Raw genomic sequence first — 22,016 nt, forward strand, 5'->3', positions numbered from 1 at the left:
TATCCGTCTAATATACTAGTATAGTTATGGCTATATAATATGGGTTCCTATAAATATATTTCTCTAGTATCTGCTACTATAAATATATCTATCTAATATCTTCTACTCTAGCTATATTCCTCTAGTATCTGCTACTACAAATCTATTCTGACTTGTTATTATTCTTAACTCTTGTTGATATCCTACTTTGATCGAATACGACAGGATGAGTGCAACTGCAAGCGCTCCTGCCGTCGCCGCCGAGTCGCCATGGCAGAGGCGCCAATGGAAAGAGCTGTCGTCTCCTCTTCTCATAGGTACGGATGGCGTCGTCATCTACTACTTTCTCCCGCGACTCGTGGCCACCAGACTTCCCTCAACAGGTTCCTTTTCGTGATGTCCGGGCCAAAATGCCCTGCTTTATCATGCGCCGCCTCCAGGGCAGGTCGGACCCTCTGAGCCTCCGTCCAATACAGCCATTGCCAGTTGCGTTGGGGAACATTCCTGATTAACGGGGTTGCTCTTCATCGTTGGATTGAGAGTGGTTGAGTTAAATTGCGCGTCATCGAAAGATGCAATTGCAGCACCACCACCGTCCTTCCACCTCCAGGTTGCTCTCGTTGGTCCTTCAAAGCGTGAAGCGTATGCCGCCCACATTGCGGCCATTTCTCTCTTCTAATCTCTTCCGAGGAACGCTGGGTTTATACCCTCCACTTGCTCTAATTGTGCTTCAGCTCCTTTTCACGCATTTGTCTCTCTCTCTCCGATCTAGCGTGATGTCTATTGTTTCGTCTACCGAGTTGATTACTCGGTCCAAGTCCTAGGTCTCCCAGGTCTCAACAGTCGGCTGAGGGGTTGACGCCGGCGCTGGTTGTCTACAGACAGCTAATCAACGTCTACCCAATGGTGATGGATGCTGTATGTTTCGGAATAAAATCTCTATCCATCTACCGTGGTATTCCTACTAATCTGAATTTCCAGAAAGGCCATGCAATCATTATGTCCGGTGAAACCTTTTGTCGGTGGTGAGATGACCAAAATCATCTCTGTTTCCCAGGATTAATTTGGAATTGTGGATGAGCGCGTACTGATTTGATCTAAGAGCCTCTTTTTTCCAATCCGTCCACCCTCCGACGCCATTACGACAAGGGCCATGAAATGGAAACACGCGTCCGAGAATCGGGCAGCAATAGTGTTGCCTATCAACACATGCTGGATCGTAAGCAACCTTCTCGCCTTTTCTGAGGCCGGTTTATCCTTTCTCGCATATTCGCTCAATGCCAAGGCCGGTTCCATCGCCACCAGCCTCTCTTTTTCCATGACCTTGGAATAAATTAACAATAAAGTGCTCGCCCGCACTTGGGCTTGCTTGTCTGGTCCAGAAAGCAAGAATCCTGTTTTCAACAAGAAATCCGACAGCATAGAGACTGGAGCTTTGCCATCATATTCAATCATGCCAATATTTAGTTTCGTCCTCGTTTATTAGCGGCAATATAAGCGTCAATTCATTTCTTCAAATAGCTGCCTGTTAATTCCCGCGGTCGTTGGGGTGTATATGCAATCGTTCTTAAGAGACCCGATTGCATCCCGCACCTCTATATTGGCGCAGGCTCTCATGCTGAACAGGACATTTGAGCTCGGCTAAGACAATACGACAATAAAACAAACTTTTCAACGCTTATTCGCGAGCACATTGCCGATAAATACGAAATTACGTATCAAGGAATACTCTTATGGCTACCTAGTACCCATTCTCTCTGCCGGCGAAGCTCCTCAGCTATCGAATCTTGTTATCGCTTTGGAGGCAACAATTTCTTTCTTTTTCTGTGCAATGCAGTCCAGAAAGAAGGATTATAGCTTAGTTTCCTACTGCCCTTGGCCGCGAGATCATTCACCTACCCTGGACTCTGTATACATAACGCACTTTTTGAGAATATTCTAGGCGACCTTGAGCTGTTGCGAGAAGAGCTGAAGATTGTGGCTACTGTTAGAAAGGATAGGGTAGGCACCAGCGCCAGCGCTGACTGCTACGAGAAGCCCAGAAAAGGGCACAAGAGCAAAACCGCGAGGGCCAAGTCAAGCAGGCAATACGACAGCGACTGAAGTGACGATAGTCACTGGAGGGCAAGGAAAAGCAAGAAAAGCAAGTGCAGCGATTGCGGAAGATTATGAGGCTGCCAGGGGCCGGAGAAAAAAGACGAGAACACTTTCGTGAGTGGCTGAGGAGACCAGGAGTCCGCCGGAGAATAAACCAGCGACGACGTGAGCGGTACGAATTAGAGCCTGGATTGAATATGGACATGCGAAACCGAGCTCGCCAGTACCAAAAGCAAAAGTTCAGAGAGAGGGAAAATAAACGGGGTGCTGAAAAACATAAAGGAATACGGAGCTGGACAACACGATTTCTCTACATTAGCTGAGAGAGCAAAGTACAGCTGTGTTATCTTGTGACCTCTATGATTATTCAATCAACATCAAAGGGAGTCTCAAAGAGCATAAAAAAGCAAGGTTCACTTGGCAAAGGAGGCCAAAGTCAGGCGCAATGCTAATGGCAATGCCGAGATCGACATCAACACTGAAGCCAATGGTAGCACAGAGGCTGCTATTATGTGCAAATCCTCTTGCAATTTCTGTGACTATTCGACCAACCCCAAAAGGAATTTCGACAGCCATAACAAAACCAAGGCTCACCTAGCAAAAGAAGCCAACGCTAACGGCAGTGCCAATGGTGAAACAGAGGCCGCTGTTGTGTTCAAATATTCTTGCAGCCTCTGTGACTTTTCGACCAACTTCAAAAAGAAGTTCGGACGCCATAAGGCAACCCAGGCCCACCGAGCAAGAGAGGCCGAGGCCAGGCTCAATACCGCCATTGTGGATAAATACCGTTGCAGTCTCTGTGACTATTCGGCTGACCGAGAGGAGATCTTAGACTCAGTGACGTCAAGAGTCCCAATAATATGGCCAGCTTTCTCGTTTACTTTTAATTTATGTCACTCTTCCTAACAGAACCTGTTCTTGTAACTAGGAAATATTACCAGATACTAGATAGATATAGCTATGGTAGCAGATACTAGAGAAATCTAACTATACTAGTAGATTTTACATAGATGCAGCTATAGTAGCAGATACTAGAGAACTATAGCTATAATAGAAGATGCTAGATAAATATAGCTGTAGTAGCAGATATTACCTGAGAAATATGCATGTGTGGATACACTAGCAGGTATAGGTGAAATGTCAAGGCATCTCTGAAGAATCCCTTATTTGTTGGCTGCTGGCTAAGGCATGGTTGATAAAAATATGAAGTACTCCAGCCTCCCAGGAATAGCTGGCTGAGACATTGTAAGTCCTCGCTGAGAACGATGTGAGGAAGCTTCAATTGTAGTAAGCCGTAGGAGCAAGACCACGTGGAGAGGCTAGTTAAATTGTCTAGCCGAGGCTGGCCAATGTTCGTATTATCATGTGATAAATATAATACTTGCCAAGAATCGGAACAATTTATGATAATGTAAAGACACTTCCATATGGAAAAGAGAGATCATATCTCAGCTAAACTTTGGGCAATGCAAATATAGTATCTTGGTATCGTGTCTTATTAAACTGGACGGATGAATGAATGAATGAATGAGAATACGCGTAAACATGGAGCTTGACTTGAGTCGTACTCCGCAGATCCGACGCTATTATGTGTTTTGAGTCTTAGTCTACGCCTCGTTCTTCGCTACTTAGATGACATGGATGTGACTTAAAGTGATATATAGGAATAGCATAGGAAAGGAGATTACGTAGACGTTCTAATAAAGAGTAAATCAGTTATCAGTCCTCTCACAAAGCTCAATAAATGCAGAAGAACTGAGTTAAGAGAGCTACGGAGTTCGGATTGTGCTTTACTTTACTCCGTCGGGGTAACAGGGATCGGATCCACAGAACTAACGAAATGCTCGGCCTAACATGATATGAACCATCAAGTCCTCATGCATGAGCTCCTTCCATCGATCTTTTTCGCCATGCCATCTTCCATATTCTCTCTGCAAGCTCTGCAAGAGGGAAGAATCTTTGCCCTGTCTAGTTGATTTGGTGGGCCGGGATCCTGGCGCACTTCATCGACCAGCGAAGCGTCCAACTACATACCTTAGGTGATTATTGTCAGCATTTTGTTTCGTTTCTCAGCGCCTCAAGCGCCCAAAGAAGCTGTCATCATGCCCGCATTTTGACTAGCTAGAAAGCCACATTGTCGAACCCAGCAACGGCGGATTTAGTCGCAATGGCTCTAACAGCTGGCGAGAGCAAGGAAGAAGCTCTTGGACACATTGCCGCGATAGATGTTGAAAAGGCCGAGATTGGAAGCACAACCGATACGTCGCTCGATGTGCCCATCAGCCACATCAAGCTCGACCGGAACCGCTTTTCCGTCGCCGGCGCAGCGAATTTATCTCTCGACGATGTCGAAGCCGTTGATGTTCAGATTCGGGGACTGGCAATCTCCGTAGATACGGCGCCTTCATGGCTTGACCCTGGCACATATCCCGAATTATTCTCCGCCGGATTCAAAACTGCGCCTCGCATCAAGACTTTGCTGCATTCCGTCGATGCGGACCTCAAGCCCGGAACTCTGACGGCCATCATCGGGGGCAGCGGTTCGGGAAAGACCACGCTGCTCAACAACCTCGCCGAAAGGGTTGTCAGCTCGAGATTGAGCCAACAAGGCCTGGCGGTATTTAATGGGCAGATCGGTGTGAACAGCGTAAGGCACGCCTATGTTATGCAACAGGACATCTTACTACCGACTTTGACGGTTCGGGAGACTCTAAGATACTCGGCTGATCTCCGACTACCTTCGTCTACTAGCGCCGAGGACCGCGAGAGGATCGTCGAGGAGGTTATCCGTGAACTGGGCCTCAAAGAATGCGCCAACACACGCATAGGAAATAGCCAGCATCGTGGCTGCTCTGGAGGCGAAAAGAGACGTGTGAGCATCGGAGTACAGCTTTTGTCGAACCCATCCGTGTTGTTCCTCGACGAACCCACCACCGGTCTGGATGCAACTAGCGCCTTCCAGCTCATTAGGACCTTAAAGGCCTTGGCTCAGAAAGGCAGAAACATCATCACGACAATTCACCAGCCTCGATCCGAGATTTGGGACCTGTTTGACAACCTCATCATCCTATCCAAGGGAAGCCCGGTCTTCTCCGGCCCGGTCTCCGAATGTCTCCCCTGGTTCAAGGATCTTGGCCATCAGCTGCCTCCGTTTGTGAATCCAGCAGAATTCGTTATTGACATTGCTGCCGTGGACAACCGTACCCCAGAACTAGAGGCAGACACTTCCACTCGTCTCGAAAGCCTGAAAGCAGCATGGAGAATAGAGAGCGAAAGCCGCTTCCCGGCACTACAGGGCATCGCCGAGATGAGGCGGGACAAACACTCAAAGGCAACGACTCATGCCGGATTCCTCCGCCAGGTACGCATCTTGACAGACCGTACCCTAAAGGTCACATACCGAGATCCACTTGGCATGACGGCGTCTATCTTAGAGGCCATCATCATGGGGCTCGTGATAGGCTACCTGTTCTACAATGTCGGTCGCGATCAGGCTGGCATTAGATCTAGGGAAGGTCTCCTCTACATATGCGTGGGTCTTCAGGGCTACCTGATCTTGATGTTTGAAACATACCGCCTGACTATTGATATGCCGACATTTGATCGCGAGTCTTCGGAGCACTGCGTGGATGCCGTACCCTACATCTTGTCACGACGCCTCGCACGACTCGTTACGGAGGACTTCCCTGTCCCTTTTCTGTTCTCTCTCATTCTATACTTCATGGCGGGATTCGATCACGATGCCGCCAAGTTCTTTACGTTCTTCAGTATCAGCTTTGTCAACCATTTTGCTTGCATCATGTGCGCATTCACATGTGTCGTGACAGTCAGACACTTCCCGGGTGCTAGTTTGATTGCCAATTTTGCTTTTACGCTGCAGAGCATAGCGTGTGGTATATTCATCCAAGTTGATACCATCCCAGTCTATGTTCGATGGTTGAAGTGGGTGACTTGGTCGGTGAGTTCCACCTTTTATACTCTCAAAAATCGTATACTGGAGGCTTCTTGTAGGGATGATGAGCTAACACCAGTACCACAGTTTTACACCTTTGGAGCGTATTGTGGAAATGAGTTCCAAGGCAGCTTCTACGACTGTCCCGAGCCGGGTGGGCCATCTAATCCCGCATGCCTTCAGTATACAGGAGACTACATCATGTCCTCACTCGGATTCCCCAGAAATTGGATTGCTCGCCCGATTGTCTGCCTTGCGGCGTTTGTCATTTTCTTCTTCATCCTATCGGCGATTGGTCTGCACTATATTAAGGTCGAAATGACTATCGCTCGGCCACGAGTCTCAGACACGGACCTGTCAGCTGGAAAGGAAAAGATGACTGCAAGGTCCATTGCAGAGGTTCGCACCATCGATGTTGAACTGGAGAATTTCTCTCTCGATCTTGATAAAAGAGCTTCCAATGGTAAAAAGCTGCCTCGAAAAACTATTGTTAAGCCAATTAATGTGACTTTCCAGGCCGGTACCTTGAATATCATCATGGGTCCATCTGGAAGCGGTAAAACATCCCTTCTCAACTCAATGGCACTCCGACTCCGCAACTCGATAAGCACTCACTATCGCCCATCCGGTAAAATGTCTTTCAACGGAGCAGTTCCGTCTTCATCGGTTGTTCGATCTGTCTGCTCATATGTCTGCCAAGATGATGATGCTCTTTTGCCTTCGTTGACAGTTCGTGAAACATTGAGGTTTTCTGCCGCGCTACGACTGCCTTCGTTTATGAGCAAGGAAGAAAAGTATCGCCGCGCCGAGGAGATTCTTATGAAAATGGGATTGAAAGATTGTGCAGACAACTTGATTGGTAACGATTTAGTCAAGGGCATCTCAGGAGGAGAAAAACGGCGAGTATCCATCGCTGTGCAGATCCTTACAGATCCTCGCATCCTTCTCCTGGACGAGCCAACATCTGGACTGGACGCCTTCACCGCAAACTCGATCATGGAAGTTCTTCAAGGACTTGCTCAAGAAGGAAGAACACTGATTCTAACTATCCATCAACCTCGATCAGATTTGTTCAAACACTTTGGCAACGTGCTACTCCTTGCCCGTGGCGGTGCCCCAGCCTATGCCGGTCGCGCCAAGGACATGCTCAATTATTTTAATAGGCAGGGATACCAATGTCCGCAGCATTCAAACCCGGCAGACTTTGCCTTGGATATGATTACTGTTGACTTACAGCGAGATGATAGAGAAGCGGAGAGTAGAGATCGGGTTGAAAAGCTCATCGATGAGTGGAAAAGATATTCATCTGGAGGAGACAAGGAGCAGCAATGGAAGAAGGAGGAAGGGTCAAGGCTTCCAGAGATAACTGAAACCGACGAACTGGACGAAAAGAAAGAATTGGATGGTGATATAGCAGTGGTGAACGACGACGGCGACCCTCTTCCAAATATTCAGCCTGCCACCTCTCGCATGTCCTTCAACAAAGCCAACCTTTCAACGCCAGCAGAACTGGGCGCTCTTGTCCACAAGCGTGCTTCTCTCGCCACCGCTGTGCCTCTGCTTCTGCATCGCGCCGTCATCAACACGCGCCGGCAGCCTCAGCTCATCATGGCTCGGACAATGCAAGTCGTAGGATTGGCCATCATCTTCGCACTCTTCTTCGCACCACTGCATCACGACTACTACGCCGTGCAGAACTGGATGGGCTTCATACAGGAGGTCGGTGCCTTTTACTTTGTTGGTATGCTGCAAAATGTGGCAATCTACCCCACCGAGCGAGACGTCTTCTATCGAGAAGATGATGATGGCGTGTACAGCGTGGACGCATTTCTGCTTTCCTACACGATCCTCGAGGTCCCTTTTGAGATTCTCAGCTGCCTTCTTTTCGGCATCTTGATGTGCCTCGCTGTTGGCCTTCCCAGGACGGCAACCATGTACTTTGTCTCCGTCTTTGGCTGCTTCGGGATAGTCTCCTGTGGCGAGAGTCTTGGAATCATGTTCAACACCATCGTCAACCATACCGGCTTCGCTGTCAACATCATGGGCATGTTCCTTTCCATTGCCACTGCCATGGCCGGTGTGCTGTCCATCAACGCCCCGAAGGCTTTCAAGGCGCTCAACTACCTCTCGCCTATCCGATACGCATCACGATCGATCGCCCCCTATGCCTTACGTGATGAAACCTTTTACTGCAAGCCAGGGCAGCAGCTTGCAAACGGTACCTGTCCGATTACGACGGGCAAGCAGGTCCTCCAGCTGTATGATTTTGACGACAATCCGGTGGTGAATGTGGCGGCCTTGGCTGGGTGCTTGGTAGTATACCGACTATTGGCTTGGCTCTTGTTGAAGCTGGCAAGGACACGATGGGGCGGGTCCAAGAAGTAGGATCAATCGTTATTTCGATTCTTTTGCACATAGTACACTCTGATGCGAGGCAATGTATATGAAGTGCTAGGTATTAATGTAAATATGCACCTTGGTAGTAATTTCTGAAGATGTTTCTCTGTGTCTAAGGTACCTCTATTGATAGATGGAGGCCCTTCTTTAATCCGGCAACAACATGATAGCAAGCGGAGGACAGAAAAACCGAGACTGGGAAGACTACGAGCACCTAGGTATGCGTTAGGTTATACACCTACAAGGTTATACACCTACAAGGTTATACACCTACAAATCCTAACTCTTCAAGTAGGTATCTACTACACCTATATTTCTCTAGTAACTACTACTACATCTACAGTTTTCTAGTAACTGCTACTATATCTACATGCTTCTAGTAACTGCTACTATATCTACATTCTTCTAGTAACTACTACTATATTCACATATTTCCAGTAACTGCTACTATATTTATATAATAAAGTTCTAATGCTGGCTAAATAGGCGTTCTACGGGTTAGTTAGGTGCTCAACATGTTTCACTGTATCTAGTAGGTACTACCTAGGTATTTGTCGATAATCCCACATAGGGGGCGGCTTCCGGAGCGGCTTCGCCCTTTGTATTCTTCTCTGTCTTCGTGGAAGATCCCAGCATATGTCGGCAACGTCCGAGAACCTTTTGTGTCTTGAAAGTAGGTTCTGGATTCCAAGCCCTAGCTGTCTCAGCTATGAGCGTTATGGCGGTGGAGTATATACCAAACCCCGAACCCGGGTGATCTCGTGCCACAAGGCCATTGAAGACTCGTAAGTCGTGTACCCGAGACGCAGCCAAGCAGACAACAGACGCCTATCACTTTGTCCCATATGCAGCCGCTAGAGCCCGACTCATGTCAAGATCTTTACAACTACAATCCAGCAGCATTTAGTATAGATCCTGCCCTGGTTCCCAACGAAGATAATATCGAGCTAGACATTGAAATTCGGGAAGGAGATGATTTCACGTTATGGACTGACGGGACGACAGTAAGAGTTCACTAATACCTGCATGCTCTAGCAGATGCCCTAAAATGAGTGATAGTAGTGGACAGCAGAAAAGGTAGCGACACCAGCAGACACCAGAGACAGCAACGACACTCGCAGACATCCAAAGCGCCAGCCTTCAAAGACACTTGTTCCGCATCTTTATGATAGTATGATCTCCGGGACGCTGGATACACAACTTGAGATGCCGACTGGGAGAGATGTCATAACACACAAGCAGCTGTTCTGGGTAGCATAAAGTTGAGACTCAGTAAAAAGGGAACTTTATTTCATTCATTATTATCGACTAAACCCATGCCGTTATTTCATCCCTTATAGCTTCGAATCAGGCACAATCAAAGCCAGCTTCTCCCTCAGCGCAGTCTCCGCCTCCTTCTCAATACGAGCACACAGTTCGCCGCAAGTCGGGATGTCGTGAATAAGGCCCATGACCTGGCCCGTCGTCCAGACCTATAAATCCCCACCGTTGTCAGTAAGGCGAAACAATAAGAGATCCAAGAAGCAACTTGGAAGGAAAGGGGGGGGGAAACTCACGCCATATTCCGGGTCACCGTTAATGAAGACCTCCTTCCCTCTCTTTCCGCTGACATAAGGCGCTACTTCCGAGAATTCGCCCGTCTTGCTCTCCCTCTCAATTTTCAGCGCATCCGTGGCCACCTTGTTCTTGTACAGCCTCGTGGTGTTTGTCCAGCGTCTCAACAACAGCGTCGTGTCCGTCTCCTGACCTTTGACGATGGCCTCCTTGATATTCACATGTACCGGCGACTCCTGGGTTGCTACCCATCTTTTTGTTCGAAGATATTTCGTTAGTGATGGTGTTTCCAGCAATCCATCTATATGCAAGGTTGAAGCTTACCGTGTGCCCATGTTGATACCACAAGCTCCCAACACCAGCGCCGCCGCAAGTCCCTGCCCATCAGCAAACCCTCCCGAAGCAATAAACGGAATATTCAGCGTCTGCCTCGCCCTGCTCAACAAAATAAAATTCGTAATGTCGCTCTCGCCAACATGACCCGCACATTCAAACCCATCAATGCTCAAAAAATCAACGCCCAGCTTGATCGCGCTCTGAGCGTGACGAATCGTAGTACACTTGTGCAGCACCGTGATGCCCGCGGCCTTGAGCTGGCGAATGACCGGGCCGGGCGAGTTTCCGGCCGTCTCGACAATCTTGACGCCCTCGTCGATGATGGCCTGGGCGTAGGCCGGGTAGTCGGGGGGGAGGAGGGACGGCAGGAGGGTCAGGTTGACGCCAAAGGGCTTGTCGGTGAGGGTGCGGCAGCGCTGGATCTCGGCGCGCAGGGCTTCGGGCGTGGGGGAGATGAGGGCGGTGATGATGCCCAGGCCGCCGCCGTTGGAGACTGCGGACGCGAGGTCTGCGGTGCCGACGTGCATCAGGCCGCCCTGGATGACGGGGACTGGAGGACGAGAGGGAACTTGTTAGCTGACGAAGGCAAGAGGAACAGCAAAGAAAGGCACATACCGCGAATGCCTAGACGGCGGGTGAGCTCTGTGTTGAAAGGCATCGTTCGAGAGGTGACGTCGCGTTCTTGTTCTATGTCTTGCGCAAGTCCTGTCTGTTTCCTTGTCTTGTGTATCGTCTCTCTATTCCAGCATCCGAACCCAAAGTCAAGTAAAAAACGCTCTCTTTCTTTCTTTGTCAATCGCAAATAAAAGCACGAACACAAGCTGCACTTCTTATAACGTCAGAAAGTCTTACGAGGAGCAGGTCCCCTTCTAGACCCCAGATTACCGCTCCCGAACAAATAGCCTTATGCCGAGGCAAGTCTATCATGTACGCTGACAGATGCCCCACCCTCCGATGGCCCTTTCCCTTGCATGTTAGCTTAGGCCCCATCCCATACTTTGGGGCTCTAGGTTAGAGGTAGGCTAAGCCCCCCGGACTTCACATGCTAAAATACCTACAGAGACGAGAAAGATACTATACAGTGAGTGGCTGCTGCTATGGCTGCTGCTATGGCTTCTTTGTACTACATCCTCTCTGTAACACTCTGCTGTGCCTTGGATGAACAAACTCATCCTCTTTTGTGTACACGTACCTTGTAATTTGGACCATCGTCATCATCTAACCGCATCACCCGGATGCTAAAAGCAAAGTTACCCAAGATGTCGTGCTTCGTTTCCCGGGGGATGAGTAATCCTGACGCGAGTGGAGCAGCATTCCCGTTTAGTGTGTGTGCATCTTCCCTCGGTTCCCTTAATTGTCGTCCGACGTTGAACTGGATTGAGTACTACCACTCCTATAGCAATACTACAAGTCTCTCTCGTGTGCTACGTACACGCTTTACCCTCACTATTCGTCAAGGTAATCGTTAGATGTCTAGTGTCCATAACGGGAAATGCTTACTATTCATCAGCTGCCCTCAAAATACCCCAGCTTGTATCGAGATCCCCCGCAATCTGGCGAGTCTGCGATCCCACTCATTGATTCATAATATGACACCTGAGTGTGTTACAGAGTTACAGAGAAGGGGGTATTCCATTCATTTGCGCTCAACAAACTGCGTGTTACACATGTACAAACTCCTTCCACTCCCATACCCTAGTTCCGGATCCGGCGGTTATCCAAAATCTGCCTAAGCCATCCAATGTGTGCAATTTTGTCCCCTATATACCAAAATCAAATGTCCCATATTCCCATTGACTGTAAGCCGTTGCTCGCCCGCTAGTGTGCTCCAGCATGGTATCTTGTATTCCAATAACGCCCGACGTGGTCATGGAAGGCCCGTCATACTCTCAAGACACCTAACAAGATCCGTCCAGCGAATCGTTGGCCCATCTTTGGCCTCAATTTATGTTCGCAGTTGGTGCCAAGGCTACACGATCCCTCGGCTTGTCCACCAAATCAGCGTATCCGTCCAAGCTGGCCCCCATTGTCTTGATCATATCAAAGATGTGCGTGCCCTTAAAAGTCTCAGCCCAGAGGCGTACTACCGCACTCGCCAACTGCCTCAACTTCATCGGGTCCGTGGTTGCTGTTTCCATCTGTGGGTTGGAATTTGCGCCAGCCAAAGATGGATCAACGGGGACGGCGAATTCGGTTTCGTCCAGCATCCTCCTCACTGTTTCCAAGAGGTTCCTCTCATCAAGGCTGATGGGAGCATCGGAAGGTGTGAGAGACGCCAGCGTCAAGAGCCACTTGGCTAAAAGAAGGGCGCATTCAAAGTTGCATACTGTTAAACCACGAGATTAGTTTTCACATCCAGCGAAAGAAGAAACGCATCAAGGGGAAAAAACCTACGCGAATGCTGTATACTCCATTCTGTAGACTTGGTCCTCGCAACATAATTGACACCGGCCTTGACGAGCATGGACAATGCATGGACGGCTTGAAATACTGCCCCATGGAGTCGCACGCTGCGCACAACCAGTGGTGTGGAAATCATGGCTGATGCCATCAGCATCGAGTCCCTTGTTTGCAGCTCTCTACATGGAGGGGCATCGCTGTATAGCCGAATGTACGCGAGGCGCAGAAGAGCCGTCGCGTTGTAGGCCAACAGGCCACCAGGGGAAAAGTCTGTACTGGCAAAGGGTCCTGATCCTGTGGCAAGGAGATAATGGTGCTGTTCGACCGTAGTATGCCATACCCGTAGCGCCTGGGTCACTTCTTCCACATCCTCCGGCTTCAAGGTGCGTTGTGTTTCAAACGGCAAGCCGGCCGCCAGCGAAGTTTGCTTCAAGAAATACACGTGCTGGATGAGCACATGAATGAGCACATAAAAGCCCAGCGACGATAGATGGTTTGGCAGTCCCTGGTTCGTTCGGCCAAACAGCCGAGCAATGGCCTCGTGAACGGTAATCTCCACCATTGGAGTAGACTGCCGCAGCTCTTGCCACTGCCAAGCAGTCTCCGCCCTCCAGAGTCTAGCAGGGAGAGGCAAAGAGAGTCTGAGTTCTGATGTGACCAACAGAGGCGGCAAGTCATATGCAATACTGCAAAGGTTGAAGAAGGAGTAAGCAATCAGCTTAGTCCTGGTGGCCCCTTCACGCTTGATCCAAGCATCCCAATCCGTGACGCTTGCTTGGCTGATGTCTTCAGTAAGCCCTTCTTCTCTAATCAAGATGGCCAGGGTGCTCTGCAAAGACAGTGCCTCATTTAGGATTGTCTTGGCTCCCCACAACCCAACCGAGAATAGGAGTAAGACGGCCTGGATTGTTTCCAACCTAGACTGGGGCGTGTTGGGAGAACTGCAATTAGAAATCCACACATTAGCATCTTATGGAACAGTATATGCAAAAAATGGAAATTGTAAAAGTATATACTTACTAAGGCTCCCGATGCGTGTCTTGGGTAATCGGTCTCTCTGATTGCGCTGAAGCAAAGGAATGCCGGTAAGAAGTGCTAGGAGAAGGCCGCGTCGAGTGAGGGCTATAGGATGATGCGTTTGGCAAGAGGGCATGGATTTCCGAGCTATGTCTTCGTCGTATCTGCTCCATTGCAATGGCTTTTGCTGCATACCAGAGGGCATATCCTCTCTTACTCTCAAACCTGTACTGCGCTCCAACGGACAAGATGGCAAGAAGTAGCTCTGGTGCCATCTCAGTGGGCGACAACGTAGGCAAATGCAGAAAGGGCAGCTGCTCATGGAACCCTCCAATGTATCCCTCCAAGAAGCGGGTGAGCGTATAGCGAGAAGGGAAGACGAAATCAGTCGGTAGAACAGACGAGAACTCTTCCAGACGATTCTTTATGACGCCGTGGTCAACTACCGATATACGTAGGGGCGAGCGCGAAGTCTCCTCGTGTAGTCGAGAGCTGGGCTCCTGTACATCCGGCGCAAGAGATCCGAAGCGGGAGGGCAGCTGTGAACTCGGCTTTGAGCCCCCACGTTGAAACACGGCCGGAGATCGAGCAAAAAAGTTCATCTGTTGGTCGGGCTCAAAGTGTGGAGGGAGGAAATGCTGCGGTGTCGTGTAATCGTCAAGGAACAGGTTGTAATCCTCGTACGCTGGTTGTTGAGGCTGTGGACCAAATGCAGCTGCGAGAATTGGCGGATCTGCTCGCGCACGATCCGCATATCCCTCAATAGTATCCGGATAACTCTTGACTCTAGCGTGAGTCGGAGGCTGCTGGGGCATGCCGTTGAGCAAGGGTTGGATAGTGTTGACCTCGCTTGCCAACGCAGCATCAGAAAGGAGATCAAGATTGCAAGCTGCAGTTCGCGCTGCTGCTTGAGGATCTTGCTGGCCAAGATGATGGCTTCCAGGATCTGAACTCATGGAGCCGTGATGATATGGCGGTGGAGGCGCCTGGGGCTGATGCTGCTGCTGCTGTTGCGGCGGTGATGGCTGAGGGGGAAGCAGTGTGGTTGTGGTAGGAGGAGGCGGAGGGGGTGGCCGCAGCCGGTGAATCCCCATGACATCGAGGTCGACATGGCCATCGGACAGAGATGGCTTGTGCATAGACGTGCCAGAGAGCTTCCTTGGCCTGGAGACATCTTTATGCCCTTCGTTTAGGTGAACAAGCTTCTCGTGCCGGACGAGAAGATCGCTGATGTCCATATAAGTCAGTATAACCCAACGCAAGGCGGGGACCGTGTAAGTGCAGCGAGGAGGTGGGAAGTGCAAAGTGGATCAAGGCGAGCAAAATAGCAAAGTTGAAGCTTAGGCAAGAAGCTTAGGGTGAGGCTAGAGGTGACACTCTGGAAGAGGGGAAAGGGGGGATATGTAATGCAATGAGGAGGCGCGGGTACTCGTATGGGTACAAGCACCACATAAAAAAGGCACAGCATCGCATCACCTCATGCTGAACCACGCCATGGGTTATGTAGGTACTTACGGACATACGGCTGAGGGAGGGGAATTGGTTGAAGGTGCAAGGAAAACGGCAAACAGGGTCATGGGGGGAAACGAATTGCTCTTACCGTCGCCCAAAGGTTTTCCCACAACGGTCCCAGCCACATGAGAAGGGCTTCTCTTTGGTATGAGTCCTCTCATGTCTCTGGACATGTTCAACGCGTCTGTAACTCGAGGAGAAGAGGTCATGTGAGCAACACAGCACGAAGCAGCAGAGTTGGACAGATGCGGAGCAGAGCGGGCTAGACTGACCTGAAGCGCTTGCTACAGTACTTGCAAGGCAATGTCTTGGGCTTCTGGTTGCGATTCTCGCCCACCTCGGCAATTGCGAGGGCACTGGATTGGTCTGGCGGTGGCAGAACGACCGGGCCGTCCATGGTCTGGAGCGGGAGCATTACGAGCAGAAGCGAGGCCGTCAAGGTATGGTATAAGTGACAAGGAGCAACGAAGCAACAACGGCGACGGGATTTGGGGGTGGAGGATGTGGGGGATGGGGGAATGGGAAGCAATCAAGGAACGGCAGCTCGAATAAACAACAGATAGAGTATCAACAGGATCCGTCCGACCTTGACAGAGATGAGAGACACGGCCCAGAGGAAACAGCAGTGTGGGGTCAGCCGGGTTTCGCACTCGGTCTGCTATCTGCAACCACAGTGGCTAGGAGGAGGAAAAGAGGTGACCGACTATGTAGCCGACTGGGGAGAGGGAGAGAGGCCGAGCCCAATCAACAATGGACAAGCAGCAAGCAGCAATCGAGGCTGGCTCATCAGACAGACGAGTCGAGTCAAGTCAGTCGAGGCGAGCCGCAGGCGTGCTTCAGCAAGGTTCGGCTGGCCGCGGGTGTTTGTTTTGCAGATGAAGGAGCGAGGCGAGGCGAGATGTGATGGAGCACACAGCACAGGCGAACAAGAAAAGAGCCCGGCGACTTGATCCGGCCAGGCAAAGCGAGCGATACACTTGGATTGAACCAGGACCCCAGGCGGCTACAGCGTGGAGCCGGCACAAGGTACAACTTCCCCGATTTGGAGGCAGGCCAAGTGCAGTAATCCGTAGTATCGGGGCAAAGGACCAGCTCAACGGCGTTGTGTTTGGCTCATCGGTCGCGTGCCGTCATCCGTTGGGGTTGGAGATGGCAGCGAAAAAAAAAAAAAAAAAGGTAAATGCAAGGCCGGGCGTCGCTTGGATGTCGGCCCCAGGGCTGTCAAACGACATGTGCTTTTTTGGCCGGCAGAAAGCGAGCGGTGGCCGAGGCAATGGCGAGCGACAATGGACGACACTGCCAATCCTGATGCTAATGCGAATGCGAATGCTAATGCTAATGCCAAATGACGGCCAAGTTGATGGACAGGGAGAAGTACAGTAAACCGGAATGTCTTGGGATACGGGATGTACAAGGGCCAGGGTTGGATTGAGCGGGGAAGCTGAGGGGAAGCAGCTGGAGAACAAGCCACAGACACAAGCTAGATGCCGGCCGTGGAGAGGAGAGGGGGAAAGGCAAAAAGGTGAAGCCCCGGATATGACACAACGACAGTTACCTGTACCTAGTAGGTACTGTACGAGTACGCGGCACGGCTAGGCACTTTTGGCCCTGACGTACGAGTATTGATTTCGTACTACAAACGACTAAGGAGAAGCCAGCTTTGAGCCGAGCCTGCGGATTTTGCCTGGCCTGGTGCGCGTGCTAGGCCGGCCTCGGCAAGCCTGCGATCTCAAGCTTGACAAGGCGTCCAGCTAGTTGAGTCTATGTAGTAATATCTGCGTGCTTGCTGGCCCACCGTGGTGGCATGGGGACTAGTAATTAATCTCTGTGGCACGAAGGATGCAGTTGCAATGGCAGACAGAGCCTCTAGACCCGGAAGCAGTGGTCACTTCAGTGGCAAATTGATCAAGATAGGCCTCTTGTGTCTCTTTTTCTGTTTCCTTATCTGCCTGTTTCTTACATGTTATAATTACAGACAGAAGCTATCAGTCTAATGGACGGTGATGGATTGTCTCTAGCTCATGGCCTGCCGTTTCCTGTGTGGGGGAGGAGTTGGAGTGGGCCGATGATATTTTACCCCACGGGGCAGAGGATCCCAGCATTCTCCGGTACTGGGCCACTCAGGTTTTTTCCTTTTTATCAGCCCGTCTTTTTGCTTTTAATTTCCACTGCATGTGCTTGGCGTGTGTGGGAGGACTTGCTCCTCCATCCCCATCCGTTATGTAATCACCATTCCCTATCTCTCAATGTTCCCCCTCACACACACCCTACAGACGAAATGTTGCATTTGGCAAAGAAAGTAAAAAAAATTAATGGCGGTGCGGGCACAGCGGCAAATTCTACTCCAATTTGCCAATAAGGGGAGCGCTAAATTAGAGTTCAATATTTTATCCCGTTTGGGTAGCTGAGTTGTGGCGCATAAGATGTTGCAATGAATGATGCCGTTTCTGTCGCGTGAACTGAACTCGGACGGCTGCTATACGCGATGTGTCGAGCCTGTGCATTCAATGCTGCGACAGCATCTTTTCTCTAGAAAGATAATTAGGAGAGTAGTTACGCAACACCTCAAGTCTGCTTTTTCAGTACCTTGTGTCTGAAGTTAATTGTATGCTACTAGCTACCAGACAAACATGGCTAGAGTAGCAGATGCTCGACAAATATAGATATAGTAGCAGATACTGGAAAAGAGTAACGATAGTAACAAAGAGTACCAACAGCTACAGAAGATTACACAAGTCAGCAGATAAGCTACCCAAGGAATCGGGCATGTAAGCATAGTAGGTAAAAGGTAAAAGGTAATTCCCTCTCCATCTTGTTATGGACACTCGAACTCCAAAGCTACACTGGGGCCTTGGATAGTTAATTTGGGATGTTACATATTCTCTCCCATAGTTAATCGACGATGATATGTACGTACAGTTGCAAGACGGTCTCAGTCACCACTATCCAAACACCGAGTGAGGCTACCTGCGGGACCAACGCAGGTATGTCAGCAGCTTAATCCTGCTGCCAAGTCTCAAGTAAATAGCCAAAGCGTACTAACTAACAAGTCACTGAAATTGAAGAATCTAGTCGATTAGGATGTGAATATGGTTATTGAGATCCCTTTAATAAGATACTTATTTTACCTTTGACATAAAATGAGTGTGACTATTTGGATCTGAATACATATAGCTAACTATCAGTAGACTATCCAAACACATCTCAAACGAGCCCGCCACCTTCTCATCTGATTCCCATCTCGTTCACAGTCAAGCATCATGGACTCAGAGACATCCATGGATTCAGATACCACTATGGATTCGGAAGATGCCGCACCATTAAAAGGTAGCATGGGCCGCCTTGCCAAAGAGATTACCACTCAGGTGAAAACATGGGAACAATATCAGATCGAACACGGAATGCTACTTACGACCTCCGGTTTCGATAGATATCTTCATGGAGACCGTTCAAAGCTGTTACCTCAAATGCCATGTCATGTCGTTGATGCTAGAGAGACGATAATCGATTCTGCACTCAAGCTACTTGACCAAGTAGCAGGACCGTCCAAGATGATATCACTCGCATTATCTCAGGTAAGATCGAAAAATTTGCTGCAGTATTCCGATCAAGGCGATTGAAGTTATTGCCATATAGCGCTAATGTCAGCCCACAGGTCCAGTTTGTATCGGCTCTCAAATGGCTCCTTCATTTCAAAATATTTGATCTCGTTCCGAAAGACAAGGCCGTAACATACAAATCTCTGGCAGAAAAAGCCAATGTCCCTGCTTCTGAGCTTATGCGAATGTTACGAATGGCCATGGCGTATAAAGTTTTCTTGGAATGCGGAGGAGGAATAGGAAGCAGAAGAGGAGCAGGAGCAGGAGATGCGGTTCGCCACAACCGTTTCTCGTCAATACTGGCCAGAGATGAAAATTTCCTTCACGGCCTCCCCTTTTTCTGTGACACAGTCATGCCAGCTTCAGCGAAAATAGTGGACACAACAATGAGATGGAAAGGCTCACAGGAGAAAAATGAGGCAGCTTGGAATCTTGCTTCTGGTCATGAGATATCTTTTGATCAACACCTCAGCCAGCATGACCAGACCAGCGGATACGACTGCTTAATGAATGTATTTGACAATGGCCGCAGCCACAGCCTTTTAGCAGCCCATTGGGCCGAAGTGGTTCACGGTACCATTAACTGGTCTTCCCTGGGAAAAGGAGCGCGTGTTGTAGATGTAAGTACCTTTCTCTGGGAGATTTTCTTTTACTGACAACGAGCTACTGACACATATCATACATGGACTTATAGCTTAGCTCATGCAGCCCGTGGTGTCGGGAGTTGACCGAGCTATTCCCTCATGTTGATTTCCGATTTCATGGTCCTCAAGTAATGCAGGGTTCCATGCGCATGAAAAACCCTGCTCTTTTGACTGGAGGCCAATTCATAGACTACGAAGCACCAAACGATTGGTTTATTGACAGTGCTGAGGTATATCTCTTGGCAGGAGTCATTCATCGCCTGTCGGACGGAGAGATCATTAATCTTCTACAGCGAATTTATGATAGTATGAGTAGCGACGCGCGAATAATTATTGTTGACTCAATACTACCTGACCCAGGCCCCAGTACAATGGCGACGAACAGAGTATGGCAATGTCGCGACATGACCTTGAGACAATTGCACAATTCCGGGAAGACACTGGGAGAACTCAAGGATATTGCGACTCAAGCAGCGCTGAACACTTTTGAGATTAATATAGAGAGTAACACCTGTCGGCCAGACAAAACTGTTGCAACGGTTGTTTTGTACCCTCGTCAGATTGGCTCTTTACCCTTATATCTTAAGAGAGCAAATTGATAGTGTGGGGATCATGTCTTTTGCTTTATTCTATCATGAGATGCGTCAATAGATTTACAGTATTTATTTTGCTATATCGCATTAATATTTGCAATTTGTGTTTACATGCATGAAGTAAAGTTAGTTGTAGACGGTACATGGTGTGGGCAGCAGGTGTAGCTGGAGCACAGGCTACGGCAGAGCTCCCGCTATCAGCCGCTTATCAAACTTGGGGCGGCAGAGCCTCAGCATGCACTTCATCCACTCAACAACTTCTCAAAATTTGCTTCTTCATCAACAAACACATTGTATACACCTCCAATTGAACCAGAACCTCAAAAATAAATACCTGAATCTAAGAAAAGAGACCGAAATCCATCCCAACATTGCATTTGGCAATGGCTAGCCGCTCCGACCCCGATTCTTCTCCCCCTGCGAGGAGAAGCCACAAGCGATCAGCTGAAGACGACGTCAACGACGATCTGCCCCAGCCATACAATGCCAACTCCCTCCAGGCACCCAAGCGACGTGCCATATCTCCATCCGAGCAGCCGCGGAAGCTGAAGCGCCCAGGAGCGCGCGCTCGCTTCTCCGAGGCCGAGCGAGAGGCCATCCGCCTGCGCCAGATCGAACGCGATCGTCAAGCCGCCCAGGCCGCTGCCTCCCAGGCTGCGGAGGAAAACAAGATCCGAGGCATCAACGATGTCGTTAGAGAACACTACAACAGCGTGCCCGAGCGAGGACGCGACTGGCGCACCCGCGAGAGCAAGATCAAGGGCCTGCGCGTCTTCAACAACTGGGTCAAGAGCTGCATCATCCAGCGCTACTCGCCCGATGAAGACCACACGCCCGGATCGCGAGAAATGGGCCGGTCGAGCGGCAGAGAACTCCTTGTTCTCGATATCGGCTGCGGAAAGGGCGGTGATCTGAGCAAATGGCAGCAAGCGCCACAGCCTATCCAGCTCTACGTCGGCCTGGACCCTGCCAACGTCAGTATTGAGCAGGCAAGAGACCGATACAGGCAAATGGGCTCTCGTGGAGGTCGAGGAGGTCGTGGCGGACGACATGGCAGACCTCCGCCTCGTCTCTTTGATGCGCGGTTCCACGTCAAAGACTGTTACTCGGAGAGTATTGAGGATGTGGAAATCATCCGGCAAGTCGGCTTTGACCCGTCTACCATGAACCGCCGTGGCTTCGACGTCGTCACCATGATGTTTTGCATGCACTACGCCTTCGAGTCCGAAAAGCACGCTCGCACTATGCTCCGTAATGTCGCCGGCGCGCTCAAGAAGGGCGGCCGCTTCATCGGCTGCATCCCCAACTCGGACGTGCTCGGCGAGCGAGTCCGCGCCTTCAATGCCAAAATGGCTGCCAAACGCGAGGCCAAGGAGGTCAACGGCGACGGCTCTACGACCCCTATTTCTACGCCGCCTCCCGCCGCAGAGCCTGAAGACGGAGAGCTTGAAGAGGGCGAGGCCGAACCAACGGCCGAATGGGGTAACTCAATCTACCGCGTGCGATTCCCAGGCAAGACCCCCGAAGATGGTGTCTTCCGTCCCGCGTTTGGCTGGAAGTACAACTTCTTCCTGGATGAGGCCGTCGAGGAAGTCCCCGAATACGTCGTCCCTTGGGAGGCGTTCCGTGCGTTGGCCGAGGACTTTAACCTGGAACTGCAATTCCACAGGCCCTTTCTGGAGATTTGGGAGACGGAGAAGGATGATCCGGAGCTTGGACCGCTGAGCGAGAGGATGGGAGTCCGTGAGAGAGGCGGCGGAAGACTTCTCGTCTCGGAGGATGAGATGGAGGCCGCAAGCCTTTATGTTGGCTTTTGCTTTTACAAAGTATAGTTTATTGCTTTTTGCTCTACATCGATGCATTTGAAGCTCGTTTTTTTTTAATGCCGTGGAATTAATGCCAATCTTTGTTTCTTCTACATATTCGTATTCAATAA

The 22,016-nt window shown here is 49.9% G+C and overlaps 5 protein-coding genes across 5 annotated transcripts; 3 read left to right on the forward strand and 2 right to left on the reverse strand.

The window, feature by feature from the left end:
- Nucleotides 1-4,243: 4,243 nt before the first annotated feature.
- M431DRAFT_4924 (hypothetical protein) lies at nt 4,244-8,413 on the forward strand (the record flags this gene model as incomplete). Its single annotated transcript, XM_024917005.1, has 2 exons — nt 4,244-6,034; nt 6,116-8,413. 2 exons carry the CDS (start codon nt 4,244-4,246, stop codon nt 8,411-8,413), a joined length of 4,089 nt encoding a protein of 1,362 aa, XP_024775687.1.
- A 1,273-nt stretch (nt 8,414-9,686) lies between these two features.
- On the reverse strand, nt 9,687-11,237 carry M431DRAFT_507680 (hypothetical protein). Its single transcript, XM_024919001.1, has 4 exons — nt 10,931-11,237; nt 10,304-10,865; nt 9,982-10,231; nt 9,687-9,897 (listed from the first exon to the last, which is right to left on the reverse strand). Exons 1-4 carry the CDS (start codon nt 10,971-10,973, stop codon nt 9,760-9,762), a joined length of 993 nt encoding a protein of 330 aa, XP_024775688.1. The 5' UTR covers nt 10,974-11,237; the 3' UTR covers nt 9,687-9,759.
- Nucleotides 11,238-12,255: 1,018 nt separating this feature from the next.
- Nucleotides 12,256-15,659, reverse strand: M431DRAFT_84165 (hypothetical protein; the record flags this gene model as incomplete). Its single annotated transcript, XM_024923405.1, has 5 exons — nt 12,256-12,641; nt 12,710-13,656; nt 13,736-14,959; nt 15,333-15,428; nt 15,517-15,659. 5 exons carry the CDS (start codon nt 15,657-15,659, stop codon nt 12,256-12,258), a joined length of 2,796 nt encoding a protein of 931 aa, XP_024775689.1.
- Nucleotides 15,660-18,504: 2,845 nt separating this feature from the next.
- Nucleotides 18,505-19,571, forward strand: M431DRAFT_519581 (hypothetical protein; the record flags this gene model as incomplete). The annotated part of the gene is made up of 3 exons (XM_024920393.1): nt 18,505-18,819; nt 18,900-19,452; nt 19,543-19,571. 3 exons carry the CDS (start codon nt 18,505-18,507, stop codon nt 19,569-19,571), a joined length of 897 nt encoding a protein of 298 aa, XP_024775690.1.
- Nucleotides 19,572-20,502: 931 nt separating this feature from the next.
- M431DRAFT_45884 (hypothetical protein) lies at nt 20,503-21,912 on the forward strand (the record flags this gene model as incomplete). The annotated part of the gene is made up of 1 exon (XM_024915338.1): nt 20,503-21,912. A coding segment is annotated over one exon (1,410 nt), but the record flags the coding sequence as incomplete, so codon positions are not given.
- Nucleotides 21,913-22,016: the final 104 nt, after the last annotated feature.

The sequence above is a fragment of the Trichoderma harzianum genome (genome assembly GCF_003025095.1).
Source record: "Trichoderma harzianum CBS 226.95 unplaced genomic scaffold M431scaffold_5, whole genome shotgun sequence".
Lineage (NCBI taxonomy): Eukaryota > Fungi > Ascomycota > Sordariomycetes > Hypocreales > Hypocreaceae > Trichoderma > Trichoderma harzianum.